We start from the raw sequence: 17,500 nt of genomic DNA on the forward strand, positions 1-17,500 counted from the left end.
ACAGGAGACTTTGTGCATTTTTAGATTTTCAAAAAAACACCATTTAGTATGTTTTTTAAGCCTTTTGAATTACGGGGACATAGGCAGTGTCCTCATAAACCACCTTCATATTGTAATACCTCTGTCATAACCATGTCATTATACACATTTGTGTCCTCATAAACCACACACACACACACACACTCTCATACACTCTCTCACTCAAACACACACACACACACACACACACATACACAGCATGTCAGGCTGTATTTGGTTAACAGGATCTGAACATAAAGCATTTCTGCCCTGAATCTGTTCCAGGTCACTGATCCTCCTCTCGTTCTCCCTCAGTAAACTCCATCACCTTTTCCCACATTCTTCTACAATTTGACTGAAGTGTGTTAAACTGAATATTTATGAGGAACATAAAACTGTAGTGTGAGACCTGAAAAAAAACTAATTTCCTGACAGTTTTAGCATCACCTGTGAAGCTGACGGTGTTGAATAGGGCCACACACACACACACACACACAGGGTTAGTCATTCACATGCACAAATAAGATACTTGAGCTCATGAATATGACAGGTCTGACCGTGTTTAAGCTCATTTACAAATGAAATGAGGTTATAGTGACTAACAAAAGAGCTTCATACGGCACACATGACAGAAAACACAGCGCTACACACACACACACACACTCTCGGGTCATCGCCGGAGCAGCAAGTGAGACTTCTCTAGTAAGTTTGGTCTGTGTGTGAAGACGCTGCAGCGCAGCTCCGTGAATGAATGTTCCGAAGTGAAGTAAACTTCAAAGGATTTCCCTGCTCAGGGAATAGGGAGCAATGGACACCGTGTAGGGACCATGTCACTCAGAACACAGTTCATGCACGGAGCTCTCTTCTAACGAGCTGATGAATCAGGTGTGTTAAAGAGACACAAGCAAAATATGTGTTGGGGTACGCGAGGACTGCTGCTTTAGTGGCTCTGTAGAACGCGTTATTTGTTTTCCGTGCCTTTCTGCATACGGATTCACGCTTCGGGCACACCCCTAACCCCGCCCCCCGATGTCATCGACCATCACGATGTTTCACTGTAGACATCGTCCAACCCTAATACACACGATCACTACAGCACTGATCCTAAAAACATCAATATTACAAACATGACTGAACTCACCAATCTAAAACTTTTAGCTGATCATCATGACTTTAGTTTTGTTGGTTTGTTCTGATCACTAACCTTAAGATCAGCAACACTGATGCACACAGAACGTGTTTTTCTTCCTATGTAAACATGCACTAGATCGAAGTCTTTTGCTATTGTGTTCACCACTTTTGCAATATTTCAAGGATGAAACTTTTAAAAACACTGAAATCACATTATTTAAAAAAATTTTTTTAAATATAACATTTACTAAAAATGTATAAAATCATAAAAATGTAAAAAAATAAAAAATAAAAAATTGGTAGGCCTAAATAATTAAAAAACACCTATTTAAAATTTGACAATCATAAAAATTATAATAAATACATGATTTTTTAAATAAAATCAAAGTAAAAAACAATTTGATTAAAATTTATTTTAAAAAGTAAAATTTCATTAAATAATAAAAAGTTTAAATTACAATAATTTTATATAAAATAAAAACAATTTATAAAATAAAATTTATTAAATTTATTTTTATATAATTAAAATTTAATAAATTTTCAATTTTAAATCATGTGATGAAAAAAATAAAACATTACAAATTGACAAAATGATAAAAATGTAAAAATTGAAATAAATTTTTAAAATACAAACAAAATAACACTAACAATTATTACAATGATAAAAATATAAAAAGTAAATTCTTTAATAAAAACAAAACAAAACGTTATAATGACAAATTAATACAATAATAAATGTCAAATTAAAACAAATAAGCTATTTTAAAATGAAAAAGTAAATACTAGGTAAAATGTAATTAAAATTAAATTAAAGATTTTAATATAAAAACATCAAAATTGTTGTGAAAATCAAAAACATCAAAATGTTGTGTTATGAATGTGCTTTTGCATTAAACAAACATGAGATCCAGGACAGTGGAGAGAGAAGAAACACAAGACACGTTTAAAAAAAATATAATAAAACTAAAGTGTTTAAAGTGTTTTATTTTGATTGCTTTTATTTTTAAATGATTTACTCGCAATAAAAATTAAAAATTAAATAAATTATTTTAAAATTAATATGATCAAGATAAAACATTAATTAATTTATAAAATAATAAAAATGTAATTTTATTTAAATTTGACAATTTTTTTTAAACATGTCTTGTGTTTCTTCTCTCTCCACTGTCCTGGATCTCATGTTTGTTTAATGCAAAAGCACATTCGTAACACAACTGTTGCAAATGTAATTGTAAATGTAAATGTATTTAAAGGTATCAGTTGTAAAGCCGAATGAATGCATGTAAATGTAGGAGCGTGACAGTCTTGTACAAACATCTAGAAGCAAAACCCGTCTGCTGTATTTGGACTGAGCAGCCGAGTACAGACACGCAGGTGATTTAATGACATAAAGACACGATCAAACCACAGACTCGCATCAGAACAACAGCCACGGCATGCAGGGTTTCTCAGTGAAACACAAACACCACAGCGACCCGCTCATTCATATCAGATTACAGGTTTCAGTCAGAGAAGCATTCAGGTCACGACAATTTAACCGAATAAAGGCTATTAAAAACATACTGCGCCTCAATAACCAAACACACCTGTTTTACAGTGAAAATGCTGGTCTGATCATTTAGTACAGTAAGAGATGATTGACAGTCACAGACGATGTGATGCTGAGGAATTACAGTCAGCTGATCTTCATTATGATGGATCAGTGACAGCAGAGCAAACACTGGCAGCAAACACACCCTACACAAACCATCAGCACAGCTCTGTGTGTGTGTGTGTGTGTGTTTAGTGCTCATCAGAGCCATTGTATCATCTTGTAATGTGACTATGGTAAATGTTTAGTGCTAAATAGCAAACTAAAGCTCATTCAAACATTTACAACATGGCAGTTCACACACACACACACACACAGACAAATGTAACCCTGACAACACACTAAAAATGCTGGTCTGTTTGAAAAGTCTCAATGTCCAGCTATTGGTGTGTGTGTGTGTGTGTGTGTGTGTGTGTGCTGAAGTACCAGCCGCTGCTGTCTCCAACACACACACACACACACACACACCATCACTGGGAGTGACTGATCAATCAACAGTCTGTCCTGAGCATCTTCAGAGAAAACTGCCCCTTGTTCTAGATCACGGTTTCCCAAACTGGGTTTCAAGAGGGAACTGCAGGTGGTTAGTAAATTATAAAAATAAAATAAAAAATTAAAAGATAAAAAAAAATTGATAAAAGAAATTATTCTAAAATGAAAACTATAAAAAGGAAAACACTTAGTAAAATTTAATAAATAAAAATGATAAAAATAAGAAAAATTATAAATAAAAAATAAGAAAATACATTATTGTAAAATAAAACAATAAAAACACTTAAATTATTATAAAAAATGAACAAATTAAATAAATGATTGTAAAAAACAATAAAAATATTTAAATAAAAAAAATCTTAATGTAAAATTTAATATATTTATAAATTGAAACGAATCAAAATAAAGCAGTAAAAATTACAATATTAAAACGCAAAAATGAAAACAAATCAATAATTTTAAAATACAAATAGAAATAAGACACTAGCTAAAATTAAATTATACAAATGTAAAATATGATTTTAAAAATAAAAACAATCAAAAAATAAAACACTTTGTACTAAATAAAATAACAAAATTGGAAAATTAAAATAAATACATGATTTTAAAATAAAAACCAACAATCAAAATAAAACACCTGCCAAACATACATAAAATTAAAAGAAATCAACAGATCAAAATAAAACACTTGCTAACATGTATAAAAAAAAATCACAAAAGGTCAAATTTAAATAAATTATTTTAAAATAAAAATATATTTAAAAAACAACATACTAACAAAAGTTGTCATGTGACCATTAATCAACATCAGACAGCTGTGAACGTGAATGTGTTGTTAAATTATTGAAATATTAACTTAAAATGATCTAAAATGTTTTAGCATCAAGGGGAGTTTAGAAAGTTTGTGAATCCCTGATCTGTTCTCTGAAAGTTAGTAAACTGCACTGCTGTCATCTCCACACAAACAGAGCTGCTCGTGTGAAGAGACATCAGCATGTTGCTCCGTTACAGATACAGAAACATACAACAGTCCTCTTACAACGAAACGCATCTGGAACGATTCAGAGATATTTGCAGTGAGGACACTGCAGCCGAAGCACTGAAGAGTTATCATGCTGCCAACACACACACACACACACACACACGTTGGTTTTTGTGGTTTATGGGGACTCTCCATAGGCGTAATGGTTTTTATACTGAACAAACTGTGTGTGCTATTGCCCTACACCAACCCTACACCTAAACTTAGCCCTCACAGGAGACTTTGTGCATTTTTAGATTTTCAAAAAAACACCATTTAGTATGTTTTTTAAGCCTTTTGAATTACGGGGACATAGGCAGTGTCCTCATAAACCACCTTCATATTGTAATACCTCTGTCATACCCATGTCATTATACAAATTTGTGTCCTCATAAACCACATAAACATGCAAACACACACACACATACACTCTCATACACTCTCATACACTCTCTCACTCACACACACACACACACAAGCAAACATAAACCCACCTCTTTGACACACTCACATGCTGCCAGCACATCCTCCTCACATCCTCAAACACACACGCTCTCACACACACTCACATACTCGTGTACACACACACACACACCTTCAGCTTTGTGCAGCTCCAGTGCCAGTTGTTCCCGAGCTCGCGCCTCCTCTCCCAGACGCTCCTGCAGCTCCTCCTGTCTGCGCTGCAGCTCCTCCATCTCCTCATTGTGTCTGAACTTCTCTCTCATCAGCTCCGTCTGTGTGATCCGCGCATGCTCCAGCTGATGGAGACACACACATGTGCTCAATACGGACAAAAACTAATAAAAGAGCTGGCATTAATCAGACTTCAGTGTCATGTAAACAAAATTCAGAATATCCAGTGTAATAACAAATACTGATCAAGAACAAAAGCAAATCTGCTTCTATGGCGAAATGGAAGAGTTTCTGGAGCGAATTCTGTTCTAGAAACATTAAAGAAATTAATATTCAGCAATAAACAGACGAGCAGAGCATCATACCAGTCTGACGGCCTTCATTGTACAATTCAATATGATTTAGTGCTTTTTAAGGGTCATGAATATAATAAGTCTTTATTAAATTACTTTGAAGAATGAATAAAAAAAAGTATCATAATAAATGCCCAGAAAATTTACTTTTACGGTTTTATTTTGATTTGTATTTAAAGTCATTCATGTTAATTTACATTTTTTTATTTTATACATTTTTAGTTAATATTTTTATATTGTTTTTCTTTAATTTTATGATTTTAATTTTTGACTGTTTTATTTTAAAATTATTTATTTTTACATTTGTATGATTTTATTAACTTTTAGTAAATGTTTTATTTTTGATTGTTTTCATTTTAAAATCATTTATCTATTTTAATGTAGCATTTTCATGATTTTATTCATATTTACTAAGCGTTTTGATTGTTTGTTTGTTTTTTTAATTCATTTATTTTTGTCATTTTACTTTTTTTTCATTTTATTCTCAGTAAGATTTTTTTAAGGAAACTAATGCTTTCATTCATCAAGGCTGCATTAAATTGATCAAAAGTAACAGTAAAACATGTATAATGTCACAAATGATTTCTGTTTCAAATAAATGCTGTTCTTTTGAACTTTCTATTAATCTGTGAATCCTGAAAAATAAAATCTATCACAGTTTCCACAAAAATATTGTGCAGCACAACTGTGTTCAACATTGATAATAATCAGAAATGTTTGTTGAGCAGTAAATCAGTATATTATTATGATTTCTGAAGATCATGTGACACTGAAGACTGGAGTAATGATGCTGAAAATTCAGCTTTGATCACAGAAATAAATTACAGTTTAACACATATTCACATAGAAAACAGCTGTTTTAAATCATAATAATATTTCACTATTTTTCTGTATTTTTGATCAAATAAATGCAGCCTTGGTGACTTTTCAAAAAACTCTTCCTGACCCCAAGCTTTTGTACAGTACTACACAGTATTGTTCAGCTTTAAAGCTACACACACATATTTTGAAAATACAGATGAAAAGCACACTGTGTCAACAAGCTCTGAGCGTTTGATCGTCTTCATGTGGTCACACACTGATGTGAAACTGCTTCAACAAAAGCCAGGATTTCTCTGACATGACAGCGAGCCTGATCTCGTGTGAACACAAACACAAACACACCCAGGAATCTCATTACAGCGCAGTCGACGTGTACAACAGCTCCAGAGCCTCTTATCTAACTACACGGCCAGCGAGCATCTATAAAACCCTTTCCAAAGGTCACAATCTTACGGTGTACGGCGGCGTGGGTAGGGAGATCTTGGAGACCACTTTGAGCAGGTGTCCGTTGTGGCGCTGGTTGATGTGCGAGATCTGCGTCTGCACTACTACAGCGTTTTTCTCATGAAGCAGGTGACTCAGAGGGAAGGGTCGTGGAAGCGGGATGCGCGACTCCACCTCGTAAATATCCATGTCCTGGCTGTCCAGCCAGCCGTCGCGCATGACGGCCGAGTCCCAATACGTCCGGTAAGAGTCCATGTCGTCTCTAAGCGGTGTCCTGTGAGAAGTTTGAGACGCGTGTCATCGTCGTCAAGCGCAGATTAATCAGAGCGAACATCCCTGAGCAGAGAGCGCGTCTCTATGGAAGTAAACACACACAGATCTCACATGGCCGGTCAGGAAGAACCAGCTTGATGTAAATGAGTGAATCCTAGATGAACGAGTCAATCCGGAGAGGAAACTCAACTCCAACCTGTTGCCAGAAACAAACACACACACACACACTCTCCTGTTCACTTTCCCTCCCGCTGGAAACTCATTAACAATTCCATGCTTCCGTGGCAACGGTCCTGTGGGAAAACGCAGGGCCTCGTTAACAAGCGAGAACAGACCATAGCAGAGACTCCCTCTGCACCTCCTTCTCTCTCTCTCGCTCTCTCTCTGTGTGTGTCTCTCTCTCTCTCTCTGTCAGTCGGAGCAAACACTTCCTAGTTTGTGGACATGTGTGGGATACGTCGACGGTAAAGGAGGAGTCATGAAGCCTGCAGGTGATTTAACACACACACACACACACACACACACACACCCTGCCCGAGCCTGTCCAACGAGATTCCTGCTCCATAACCGAGAACTAAATGATTTAAGCAGAATCTCTACTATTTTTCATATCCCTGGTCTTTCTGAATTTTATTTATATTTTGTTCAACTTTTCAACCATACTGGATCTGATGAGACACTTCTCACTAATAAGTGAATGAATGTTTAATAAAAAAATAAAAAAAAATTCAGAGTTTTGAATGTTATGTTAGTACTGCATTTACCGCTTTCCTATTAACTAAAATAAATTGAGAAATTCTTTGAAATTTCAAGTTACACATGAACCAGAGCAAATAAATTTTTTTCAGTATTGACGAGAAATTTGATTTGAATATATCATTGTATGAAATTTATAAAAACATATAATCTGAGAATTATCAGTATTCATGGAATTTTATAACATTGTTGCTCAAGAACAGTGCAAATATATGAAACCTCCATATTTATTTCTATCAAAACAACATGAACATTACTCTGAGAAGTTTTCAGACTTCTTGTATAAAAGTTTTACTTGCATAAACTTTCCCTTTCAGATGAAGAAATGTCCATTTTTTATGCTGCAATGGCTCATGTACATATTCATCAACACAATTCAGCCCAAAAGTGTGAGAGATATGGGGAAAAGGTGAAATGTGTTTTACAAACGTTTTTTGACTAATATAACTTCACAGATTATTTTATTTGACACTGATGGTATTCCATACAAACCCAGGTCCAAAATGACCCAAACACAAAATGTAACATTTCTTAAATGGTTATATCTCTTTAAAAATAATTGTAAAAAATCAGAAAAAAAAAAATCAAACGGTATGAATTTTGAGGGTCTTAAAGCATCTGCAAAGCTTTGTTCCCTTCCTAAGAACTATATATTTTTTTAGAAATTTTTATGTATCTTTTTCAAGTCAAAATGGACCTGACTGCATTATGAGGGTTAAAGACCACCAAGACAATTAATAATCAGGAATGTGCTGCTTTCATTCCATCTGAGCAATTATTTTCTCTTCAAAGACTCCCTGATAACAACATTATTGATTAACTTCCCCTCCTACACCCAAACCTCGACATAAATCTTCATTCTTGAACAAGCCATTACACGATTAACTCACGGGAATGCATTAAGGCCTTGAAAACCAGCATCATCGCCACAAATCACTGCTCCTGCCTGATTAAAACCCGTTTTCACTCAGATCTGTGTGTTTTACTGCTCTTACAGCAGCATGGCTCTGATAGCATAAGATATGCATGTCCATTAGTGTATCAGCGGATTAAGAGAACTTCATCCGTTCTTTCAAAGCCCCGCTGCGTGCGCATTCCCTCATATTTCAAGTCAAACCAGATCGGAGCTGATCTAATCTTCAAATCTGTAGCTTAAAATATCAATATATCGATACAAGGCAGCCAAGATATTTGTCTGTATAATTGTGTGCCATGTCAGCTACAACAGCGATATGTGTGGTGAGAAACACGTAAAAATAGAACGAATGAATGAAAAAATAAATAAAAAGTCTGGTCTCACTTCATTAAAGTCTTTTCATAAGAATCAACCAAAAAGTAAAGAGCTCAACAGGAGTTAAAATGCCTATCTTCTAAAACAGAAACATTAAATAAAATAAGTAAATAAGTTTATGTTTGAGTAGTTTGAGTCCAAGAGGAGTTAAAACAGCTATATTCATAATGAGAAACGTGAAAAATAGAATAAATAAATGAATAAAAGTTTATTTTGGAGAGTCCAACAAGTGTTCAAAACAACTATATTTGTAATGAGAAACATTAAAAATAGGAAAAAACTATAAAAACACAAAAATAAATAAATAAATGTTTGTTTTTGAGAGTCAAAAGTTAAAATGGCTATATTTGTGATGCGAAACAAGTGAAAAATAACTAATAAATGAAAGTTTCATTTTGACAAAAAGTCTGGTTTCACTTCACTAAAAATCTTTTTATGAGAATCAACCAAAAATAAAGAATACTAAAGGAGTTAAAAGTGTATTAGAATAACACTTCAGAGATAACGGATTTATTGATTATTGGAGAGATAATGGCCTTTGTTTATGTGTGCAGTGATGATCTGTATCTCCGGCAGGAAGCTCAAATAAACGATTAGGAAAGATGGCTTCGCTTTACTGTGGACGGATCAACAGTGGGGCGTGGCTACACTGCTGCCACGGAGACCAGAGCATTATGCAAATCTGCTGGTATCTACAGGCAACCGAAGCGAACGGCCCCGCCCACAGCAGCGAACATGTGACCTGTGAGCATCTGCTGGACTCTGATCTGATCTCACCAGCATGAGCCGCTCGTCATGTGTTATAACTACATAAAACTAAAATCAGAAAGAAAAAAAAACATGAAATAAAATAAACCTTAATAACATGAAATGAAAAAAAAGAAAAGAAAATGACATTAAATAAATAAATTGAAATGTACAAAAAAATAATTTTAGCTTGTTCCCAAGGCAAAAATTTTAATTTAGTTTAAATTTAACTAAAACTAAATAAAACAAAAACTAATAAATTAAAATTAATAAAACCTATGTCGGCTTCAGAAAAACTAATAAAACTGACAAATACACAAAATTTTCACTAAAATTTAAAAAAAGTGAAAACAGAAAATATAAAAAAAATTAAATCGAATTCTAAATATTAACAAAAACTATAAAAATATATGAATGATACTAAAATAAACACTGCACAGAGTAATTATTTTGCAGTTTGCATACACTATCATTCTAAAGTTTGGAAAGATTTTAATGTTTCTGAAAGAAGTCTCGTCTGCTCAAGCCTGCATTTATCTGATCAAAAATGCAGTAAAAATAATGAAATATTATTAGAATTTAAAATAGATGTTTTCTATGTGAATATGTGCTAAACTGTCATTTCTGTGATGCGCAGCTATATTTTCAGCATCCTTACTAATTCTATATTACAAATTATTCTAATATACTGATTTGCTGCTCAAGAAACATTTCTGATTATCATCAATGCTGAAAACAGTTGTGCTGCACAATATTTTTGTGGCAACTGTGATGCATGTTATTTTTCAGGATACACAGATGAATAGAAAGTTCAAAATAACAGCTTTTATTTGAAATCTTCTGTAAGATTATAAATGTCTGTGCTTGCACTGATGCGCCCCTGATGACCAGAACCCCACAGGTTTGTGTTTCTGAACTGTTTTGTACCTGAGTGCTGGTCTCAGTGATGGCGATGAGCAGCTTCTCCACGGCGCTCTGCAGTCGTGTGCTGATGCTCATCAGTAACTCCTCCCTCTCCGGTGGGAGCTCCGCCCCCTGGATCTTCAGCGACAGCTCCAGCCCTTCATCGGTCTCGGCTGGAAACAGGCTGCCGTCATCAGCAACCGTGTCTCTGCTGAGGAAACTCTCAGAGGACGCATCTGTGTGCGGGACACAAGAGATGAGCCACATCAACACAAGCTCCTCTGCTTATTCTTATCAGGACTGCAGAAATCAAAGCCAACAGTATAAAGCTTTAACACACTCCAGCATTTGATGTTTTTGAAAATAACAGGACAGAGATGTAACAGATTAAGATTTAATGAACTATATATGAATGGATGAAATCACAAAGGCATAAAGAAGACATGAATGAGTCGCTCAGATGATCTCACACAATACAGACGTGGTTTCGCTCAGGGTCTTTTGTGTGTTTTGGGTGTTGAATTACAGGAGTGTCTGTCTCATAATCCATCACAACATATGAGACGTCCAGGGCGTGATACTGTGTATTTCATATCAAGGCTATTATAGTTATTATGGTTATTATATTACACTAAAACTAAAGCAGAAACTAAAACCATAAAAAAAAAATTACTTGCAATACACTTTTGCATATGTTAAAAAAAACTAAAGCTACTAAAAATGACAAAAACACACAACAAAATTCTTAAAACTTTATCTAAAATTACCAAAAAATAATAATGTTATTTAGAAACAAATAATAAAATATAAAATAAAACCAAATCAAAATAATAATAAAAACTATAATAGTACCACAATGACACTAAAAACAAAATCACCAAAACTAAATAAAATTAAAATAATAATATCACTAATAAATAATAAAACTAAATGTTTAATATTAATAAAAACTATAATAGTATCTCAGCTATACTGAAACAGCACTGTTTGGCATCAGTGAACACACCCATACGCAGGTCACATGACCTCACCTCCACAGTACACCTCTATGCAAAGACAATGAGTGAACAGAAAAGGACAAACAAGACCGACAGGATCTGATGCGGCTTCACTGGTTCCTACTCATCAATTAAACCGTCCCGTCATCTGTTATTAACTCACATCACAACACTTGAAGTGAAGTGAAGTGACATACTGCCAAGTTTGGTGACCCATACTCGGAATTTGTGCTCTGCATTTAACCCATCCAACGTGCACACACACACCGTGAACACACACACACACCGTGAACACACACACACACCGTGAACACACACACACACACAGCAGTGAACACACACATAGCAGTGAACACACACACAGCAGTGAACACACACACACCGTGAACACACACACACCGTGAACACACACACACCGTGAACACACACCCGGAGCAGTGGGCATTTATGCTGCAGCGCCCGGGAAGCAGTTGGGGGTTTGGTGTCTTGCTCAAGGGCACCTCAGTCGTGGTATTGAGGGTGGAGAGAGCGCTGGACATTCACTCCCCCCACCTACAATCCCTGCCGGCCCGAGACTCGAACCCACAACCTTTGGATTACGAGTCTGACTCTCTAACCATTAGGCCACAACTTCGTCAGCTGAACACAAGCACTTCTGATTGCTGACATAAAGTGTAAACTTTTATTGATGTGACAGGACGTCGTTGTTCAGGAAATTATGAAGCTGATGATTTCAGATGAAATCAAACCCAAATCAGAGATATTACAGAGTACGAGAGACGAGCGTGTGTCTGACCTGATGCTTTCACAGTCTCTGTCTGCCAGAACGATCTCAGACGACCTTTACTGGACGCCTCCAGGATCCCCTCCACATGACGACCGATGGTCTCCTCGGCCGCCGCCGTCGTCTTCAGTACCTCGTTCAGCACCAGACGCAGACGAGCGTTCGCCTTACGCAGCACATCCCTGCGAGAGAGGACAAGCACACTGCTTACTGACTGCTGAGAACAGGGTTTCCAAAACTGGGCTTTGGGAGAATATAAAATTATTAAAAATTTATTAAATCATAAAAATGCAAAATAAAAAAAATTAAATAAAAAAAATAACCCATTAGTAAAACACTTATTATTATTTTTATTAAAATAAATAAAGACTTTAAAAATAAAAACATTAAAATAAAAATTTAAAGGATTTTAAAAATTTAAATAACAGTTGCAAAGTATTCAATCATAAAACGTAAAATTGAAATAATCTTAAAATAAAAACAAATCAAAATAAAATATAATAAAAATTAACTAAATAAAAAAAAAAAAAAAAAAATGTAAAACTAAAATATATTTTAAAATAGAAACAAAATAAAATACTGATTAAATTCTGATTAAATCAGAAAAATTTAAAATAAGTAGAAAATTTGTAAATATTTTTTTTCCAATAAAACAAATTGAAATTACACTTACTAAAAATAAAATTAAATCATAAACATTTAAAATAATATAAAAACTTTTCAAAATAAAAACAAAATTAAAAACTTAAATAATAATAATAAAAAAAACAGTTACAGTGTTATTAAATCATAAAACGTAAAATTAAAATAATCTTAAAGTAAAAACAAATCAAAATAAAATTTACAAAAAATTAACTAAAAAAAAAAAAAGTAAAACTAAAATATATTTTAAAATAAAAACTAAAGAATTTATTAAATCAGGAAAATGTAAAATAAGAACAAAATAAGCAGTAAATAAATATTTTACAATAAAAACTAATTAAAGTTCAACTTTACTAAAAAAGGAATAATTAAATTGTAAAAACACTTAATAAACCTAGTAAACTTAAAGCATATGTAAATTAAAATCAATGAATAATTAAACAAATTAAAGAAACGGTTGCAAAGTATTATTAAATCATTAAAAGTAAAATTAAAATAATCATTAAAAAAACTAAAAATAAAATTTATTTTTATCGGAAAAATGCAAAATAAGTAGAAAATAAGGAGTAAATAAATATTGTTTAAAATAAAAACAAATCTAAATTAAACTTTATATAAATTTAATAATACAAATTTAAAATTTAAATAAATAATTAAAAAAATAAAACTACAAAAATAATTAAATCATAAAAATGTCAAATTAAAAAAAATAATTAAATCATAAAAATGTCAAATTAAATTATAAAAATAGAAACAACAAAAGTAAAAGTTTAATAAATCATAAATCTGTCTGTCTATCTATCTATCTTTGAGTTAATGACTTTACAGAACTTTTTGTTTGTGCCTAATGAAATTCTAAATTATTAATGAGCTGTAATTCCCGCTCACCTCTCTGTGGTGACGGCATCAGACGAGAGCTCTGGGTCCGATGTTACGGCTCCTCCCTGACCTCTGCTCTTCGTCACCTCCTCCTCTTCCTCTCTCGTCTGGAGTTTATGAACAGGCAGGAAAGAAACAGCAGACAAGAAGCCAGTCATTTCATCACAGTCTGCTGTGTTTGTCAAACTGAGCGCAACGGCTCTCAAACACAGTCAAATTCAGCACAACATCAGAACAGCTTCTACTGCGCTGCCATAGCAACGGCTGCACCTGAGAGCAGAGCGCCACCTTCTGGCACAGAGGAGGAAGTGCAGGTGGAGCAGAGGAAAGCATGTAAACATGGGTATATTTATTTATATTTACATATTTATAAATGTTTATATATAATAAATATTTATATATTTATTAAGGTTTGTATACATATTAAAATGTATGTTTATTTATTTATTAATATTTATATAATAATTTCTTATTTTTTTAACAACAAATCTCTTGATTGACTGAAACCGTGGATGAGCTCTTTTTAAATGAAGGGAGGAGTGCAACTGTATTGGTTACACTACCTGCTCTGTCTGTGTGCTGCAGCTTTGCATGCTGGGAAGCAGGTGTTCATCTCTCTGTCTCTCGGTCTGGTCTTCTCTCTCCTTCATCCGCTGCAGCTCCAGCCCCGTCTGCGTCAAACACGCACAGATGTACAATCAGCACCAAAAACACACGCAGCTGCAGAGCCAAACCAGTGAAATCTCTCACACACACACACACACACACACAGAGAGAGAGAGAGACAGTAACGCCATGCAGAGGACATCTGAAGAACCGCAGAGAAACAGTGATGAAACTCATGAATAGATACAGAGAAAAACTTCATAAGGAATGGAGCCTGACAGGAGTGACACTCTGCACAACTAAAGTCAACATGAAATCAAAACCATTTCTATAAAACCAATTATATAACAGCTAAGCATTTCATGATCCAGTTCAATCCTGACGGATAAAGTCTGGCTCTTTATTTATGCCTGATCATCTTGTTGGATTTAGGAAATATCTCACTTTACAGAAGTTAAACATGCTGGGAACGTGGTTTCATGCTGATATATACATCAATATTAACATTAACCAGCATTAAAATACAGCACTAACTGTACTCTAAACTGGGGTTTGTGAGCTGATCAAAAGCTAAAAATGAATTAAAGGATAAAAAACTAGAAATTTAAATACATAATTTAAAAATAAATACAATCAAAATAAAGCTAACCAATAATTAATTAAATAATAAAAATGTAAAATTAAAACAAAAAATATTTTAAAATTAAACTAAATTAAAAATGTATCAAAAATAATAATCAAACTTGTGAATAAGTAAACCTAAAATAAATTTGAAAATAAAACCAAATTAAAATAAAACAATACAAATTATAAGTCATATTTAAAAAAAAAAAAAAAGTTATTAAAAGTTAATTTAACCATAAAAATGTAAAATTAAAACAAATAACTTTAAAATAAAATAATTAAAAAAACTTTTAAAACATTAATAATATAAATGTTAAATTAAAATAAATAAAATCACTTTAAAATTAAGACTAATCCAAATAAAAATCACCACAAATTAATTAAATCATAAAAATGTCAAATTACAATAATTTAAAAATAATCAAAATAAAACACAAAAACATTAAATATTTACATAAAGGCATTTAAATACAAATAAATGTGCTGTTAAATAATTGAAATATTAACTTAAAATTGCAGGGAGGAAAGTTGATATTTTAGTTAAAAGGGGTCCGGCTTCCGAGTTTGGGAATTCCTGACCTAAACAAGGACTAACTAGCTGTTTGACTGCTGGTTAACACTCAACAGCCCAGGTGACGTCAGAAGAAATGTCCTTTCAGAAGTGAAGCAAGTCACATTTAGACATTAAGAAACTTATATTTCATGTTGACTTTCATAAGAGTGTGGAAACGAACGGTCCATGCGTGCGAGAGAGAGAGAGAGACAGGAACAGGAAGTGCTTCCACAGGAAGAGGCGCGCACCTGCAGGAGCTGCTGGCTGAGTGTGTGTGTCTGAGCCGTCAGGAGTGTGTTCTGCTCCTGATACGCCTCCAGCTGAAGAGTGTGTGACGATCTGAGCTCAGAGCACAAGTCCTCTTCATCATCATCATCGGCTGGGATCTCCGTGTCTTCCTGTTCTTCCTCAACTGTGTTATCTCCATCACCACTGAACGCCGCTGCAGAGATTTCTCTCTCTTCTCTGAACTCTTCATCCTCCTCCTCTTGTGTTCTGTGTTCAGTGATGAAGGTCTGCTCTTCTTCAGGAGACTGTGGAGTCAGTGTTAAACGCAATCATCAGACGTCAGCAGCTGATTATGGGCTCATGGTTTCATGCAGCATCAGAGCTGACGGCCCAATCACACACACATGAACGATGACTATAATAATACTCTAATAACTGCATCTCTATGAGAACAGAGAGCCCACACTGCAACTCTAACGATAACGACACAGAGGAACGATTTTCTCCAGCTGACACTGACAGCCAATCAGAATCCACCTGACTCTAAACAGCTCCAGCATTTAAAGCACTAGACAACAAAACTGCAGAATAAACTAAATAAACAGTTGACGTGGACACTAATATAGACTTGTTTGGGTAAATCTGCATTATTTTAGTATCACTGAGATATTATTATTCATATTTTGAATTCATTTTCATATTACCTGATTTTTATTTTATTTTAAAGGTTTTAGTAATTTTGTTTTAGTCATTTTTATACATTTTTATTTTGTTTTTTTATTAATTTTAGTTTTCTATAATAACCCTAAGGTGAACCATTCCTTTACAGTAACTTATTTTCTACTGTACATTATAATGTTTTGATGGCTGATTTCACTTTGACAGAATAAACACACTGAAGATTCATACATTTGATCTTTTGCATGAATTTAAAGATCAGAATGAATCTGACAGGAGTTTTTAATCAGTTAAATAACATGCTCATTCCCATTTCGTCAAAAACACTGGAGCTAAAAGCAGTGAGTGTGTGTGTGTGTGTGTGTGTGTGTGCGTTTTCATGCAGTAAATGTGAGCTGAAGGGCTTCAACGCTACAAAATGACACTCATCCTACAGATCATCCACACACACACACACACGGTTCGTCTTCTAATTCGAGCTGCAGAATGAATCTGAGACTCACGTGAGCTCATATATTCATAGAAATGTCAGGAAACTGAAATTTCACCGATGACCAAATTCTACAAATTAAGATATTTTGGAAGAATTCCAAGAGCTCTCTGACCCTCCATAGACAGCAAGGATCCTGACACCGTGTCCTAACTACACACGACGCAACAGAATCAATCAAATATCACAGCCAATCAGAAGCGTGTGTGGGCGGGCTCTCCCTGGAAGCGCACTGCACTCCCAACGAAGTGGATATGGAAATGGCACTATAGGGTGACGTAGAGGAGACCAATTGTTGAATAAAGTTATTTTTGTGTTCTTTCCGCACAAAACGTATTCTCATAGCTTCTTAAATACAGTTGAACATGGATTATTTTAACGATCTCCTTCCTACGTTTCTGTGCCTTGATCGTGTCAGGATCCTTGCTGTCTATGGAGGGTCAGCGAGCTCTCGGATTTCATCAAAATATCTTCATCTGTGTTCCGAAGATGAACGAAGGTCTTATGGGTTTGAAACAACATGAAGGTGAGTAATTAATGATA

General features: G+C 34.1%; 1 protein-coding gene across 4 annotated transcripts in view; it reads right to left on the reverse strand.

Moving 5' to 3' along the window:
* Positions 1–17,500, reverse strand: part of LOC306885755 (A-kinase anchor protein 9-like) — a 120,248-nt gene that overhangs the window by 58,933 nt on the left and 43,815 nt on the right. For 3 of the 4 annotated variants that reach the window (XM_079442523.1, XM_079442524.1, XM_079442522.1), the window contains exons 15-20: positions 15,810–16,094; positions 14,342–14,449; positions 13,788–13,885; positions 12,270–12,439; positions 10,500–10,711; positions 4,849–5,011 (exon numbers count right to left, since the gene is read on the reverse strand). In XM_079442523.1, coding sequence (XP_079298649.1) covers positions 4,849–5,011; positions 10,500–10,711; positions 12,270–12,439; positions 13,788–13,885; positions 14,342–14,449; positions 15,810–16,094 — 1,036 coding nt within the window. The remainder of the gene's footprint in view (positions 1–4,848; positions 5,012–10,499; positions 10,712–12,269; positions 12,440–13,787; positions 13,886–14,341; positions 14,450–15,809; positions 16,095–17,500) is intronic. The other variant, XM_079442525.1, reaches the window with a different exon arrangement.

The sequence above is a fragment of the Barbus barbus genome, assembly GCF_936440315.1.
Source record: "Barbus barbus genome assembly, chromosome: 19".
Lineage (NCBI taxonomy): Eukaryota > Metazoa > Chordata > Actinopteri > Cypriniformes > Cyprinidae > Barbus > Barbus barbus.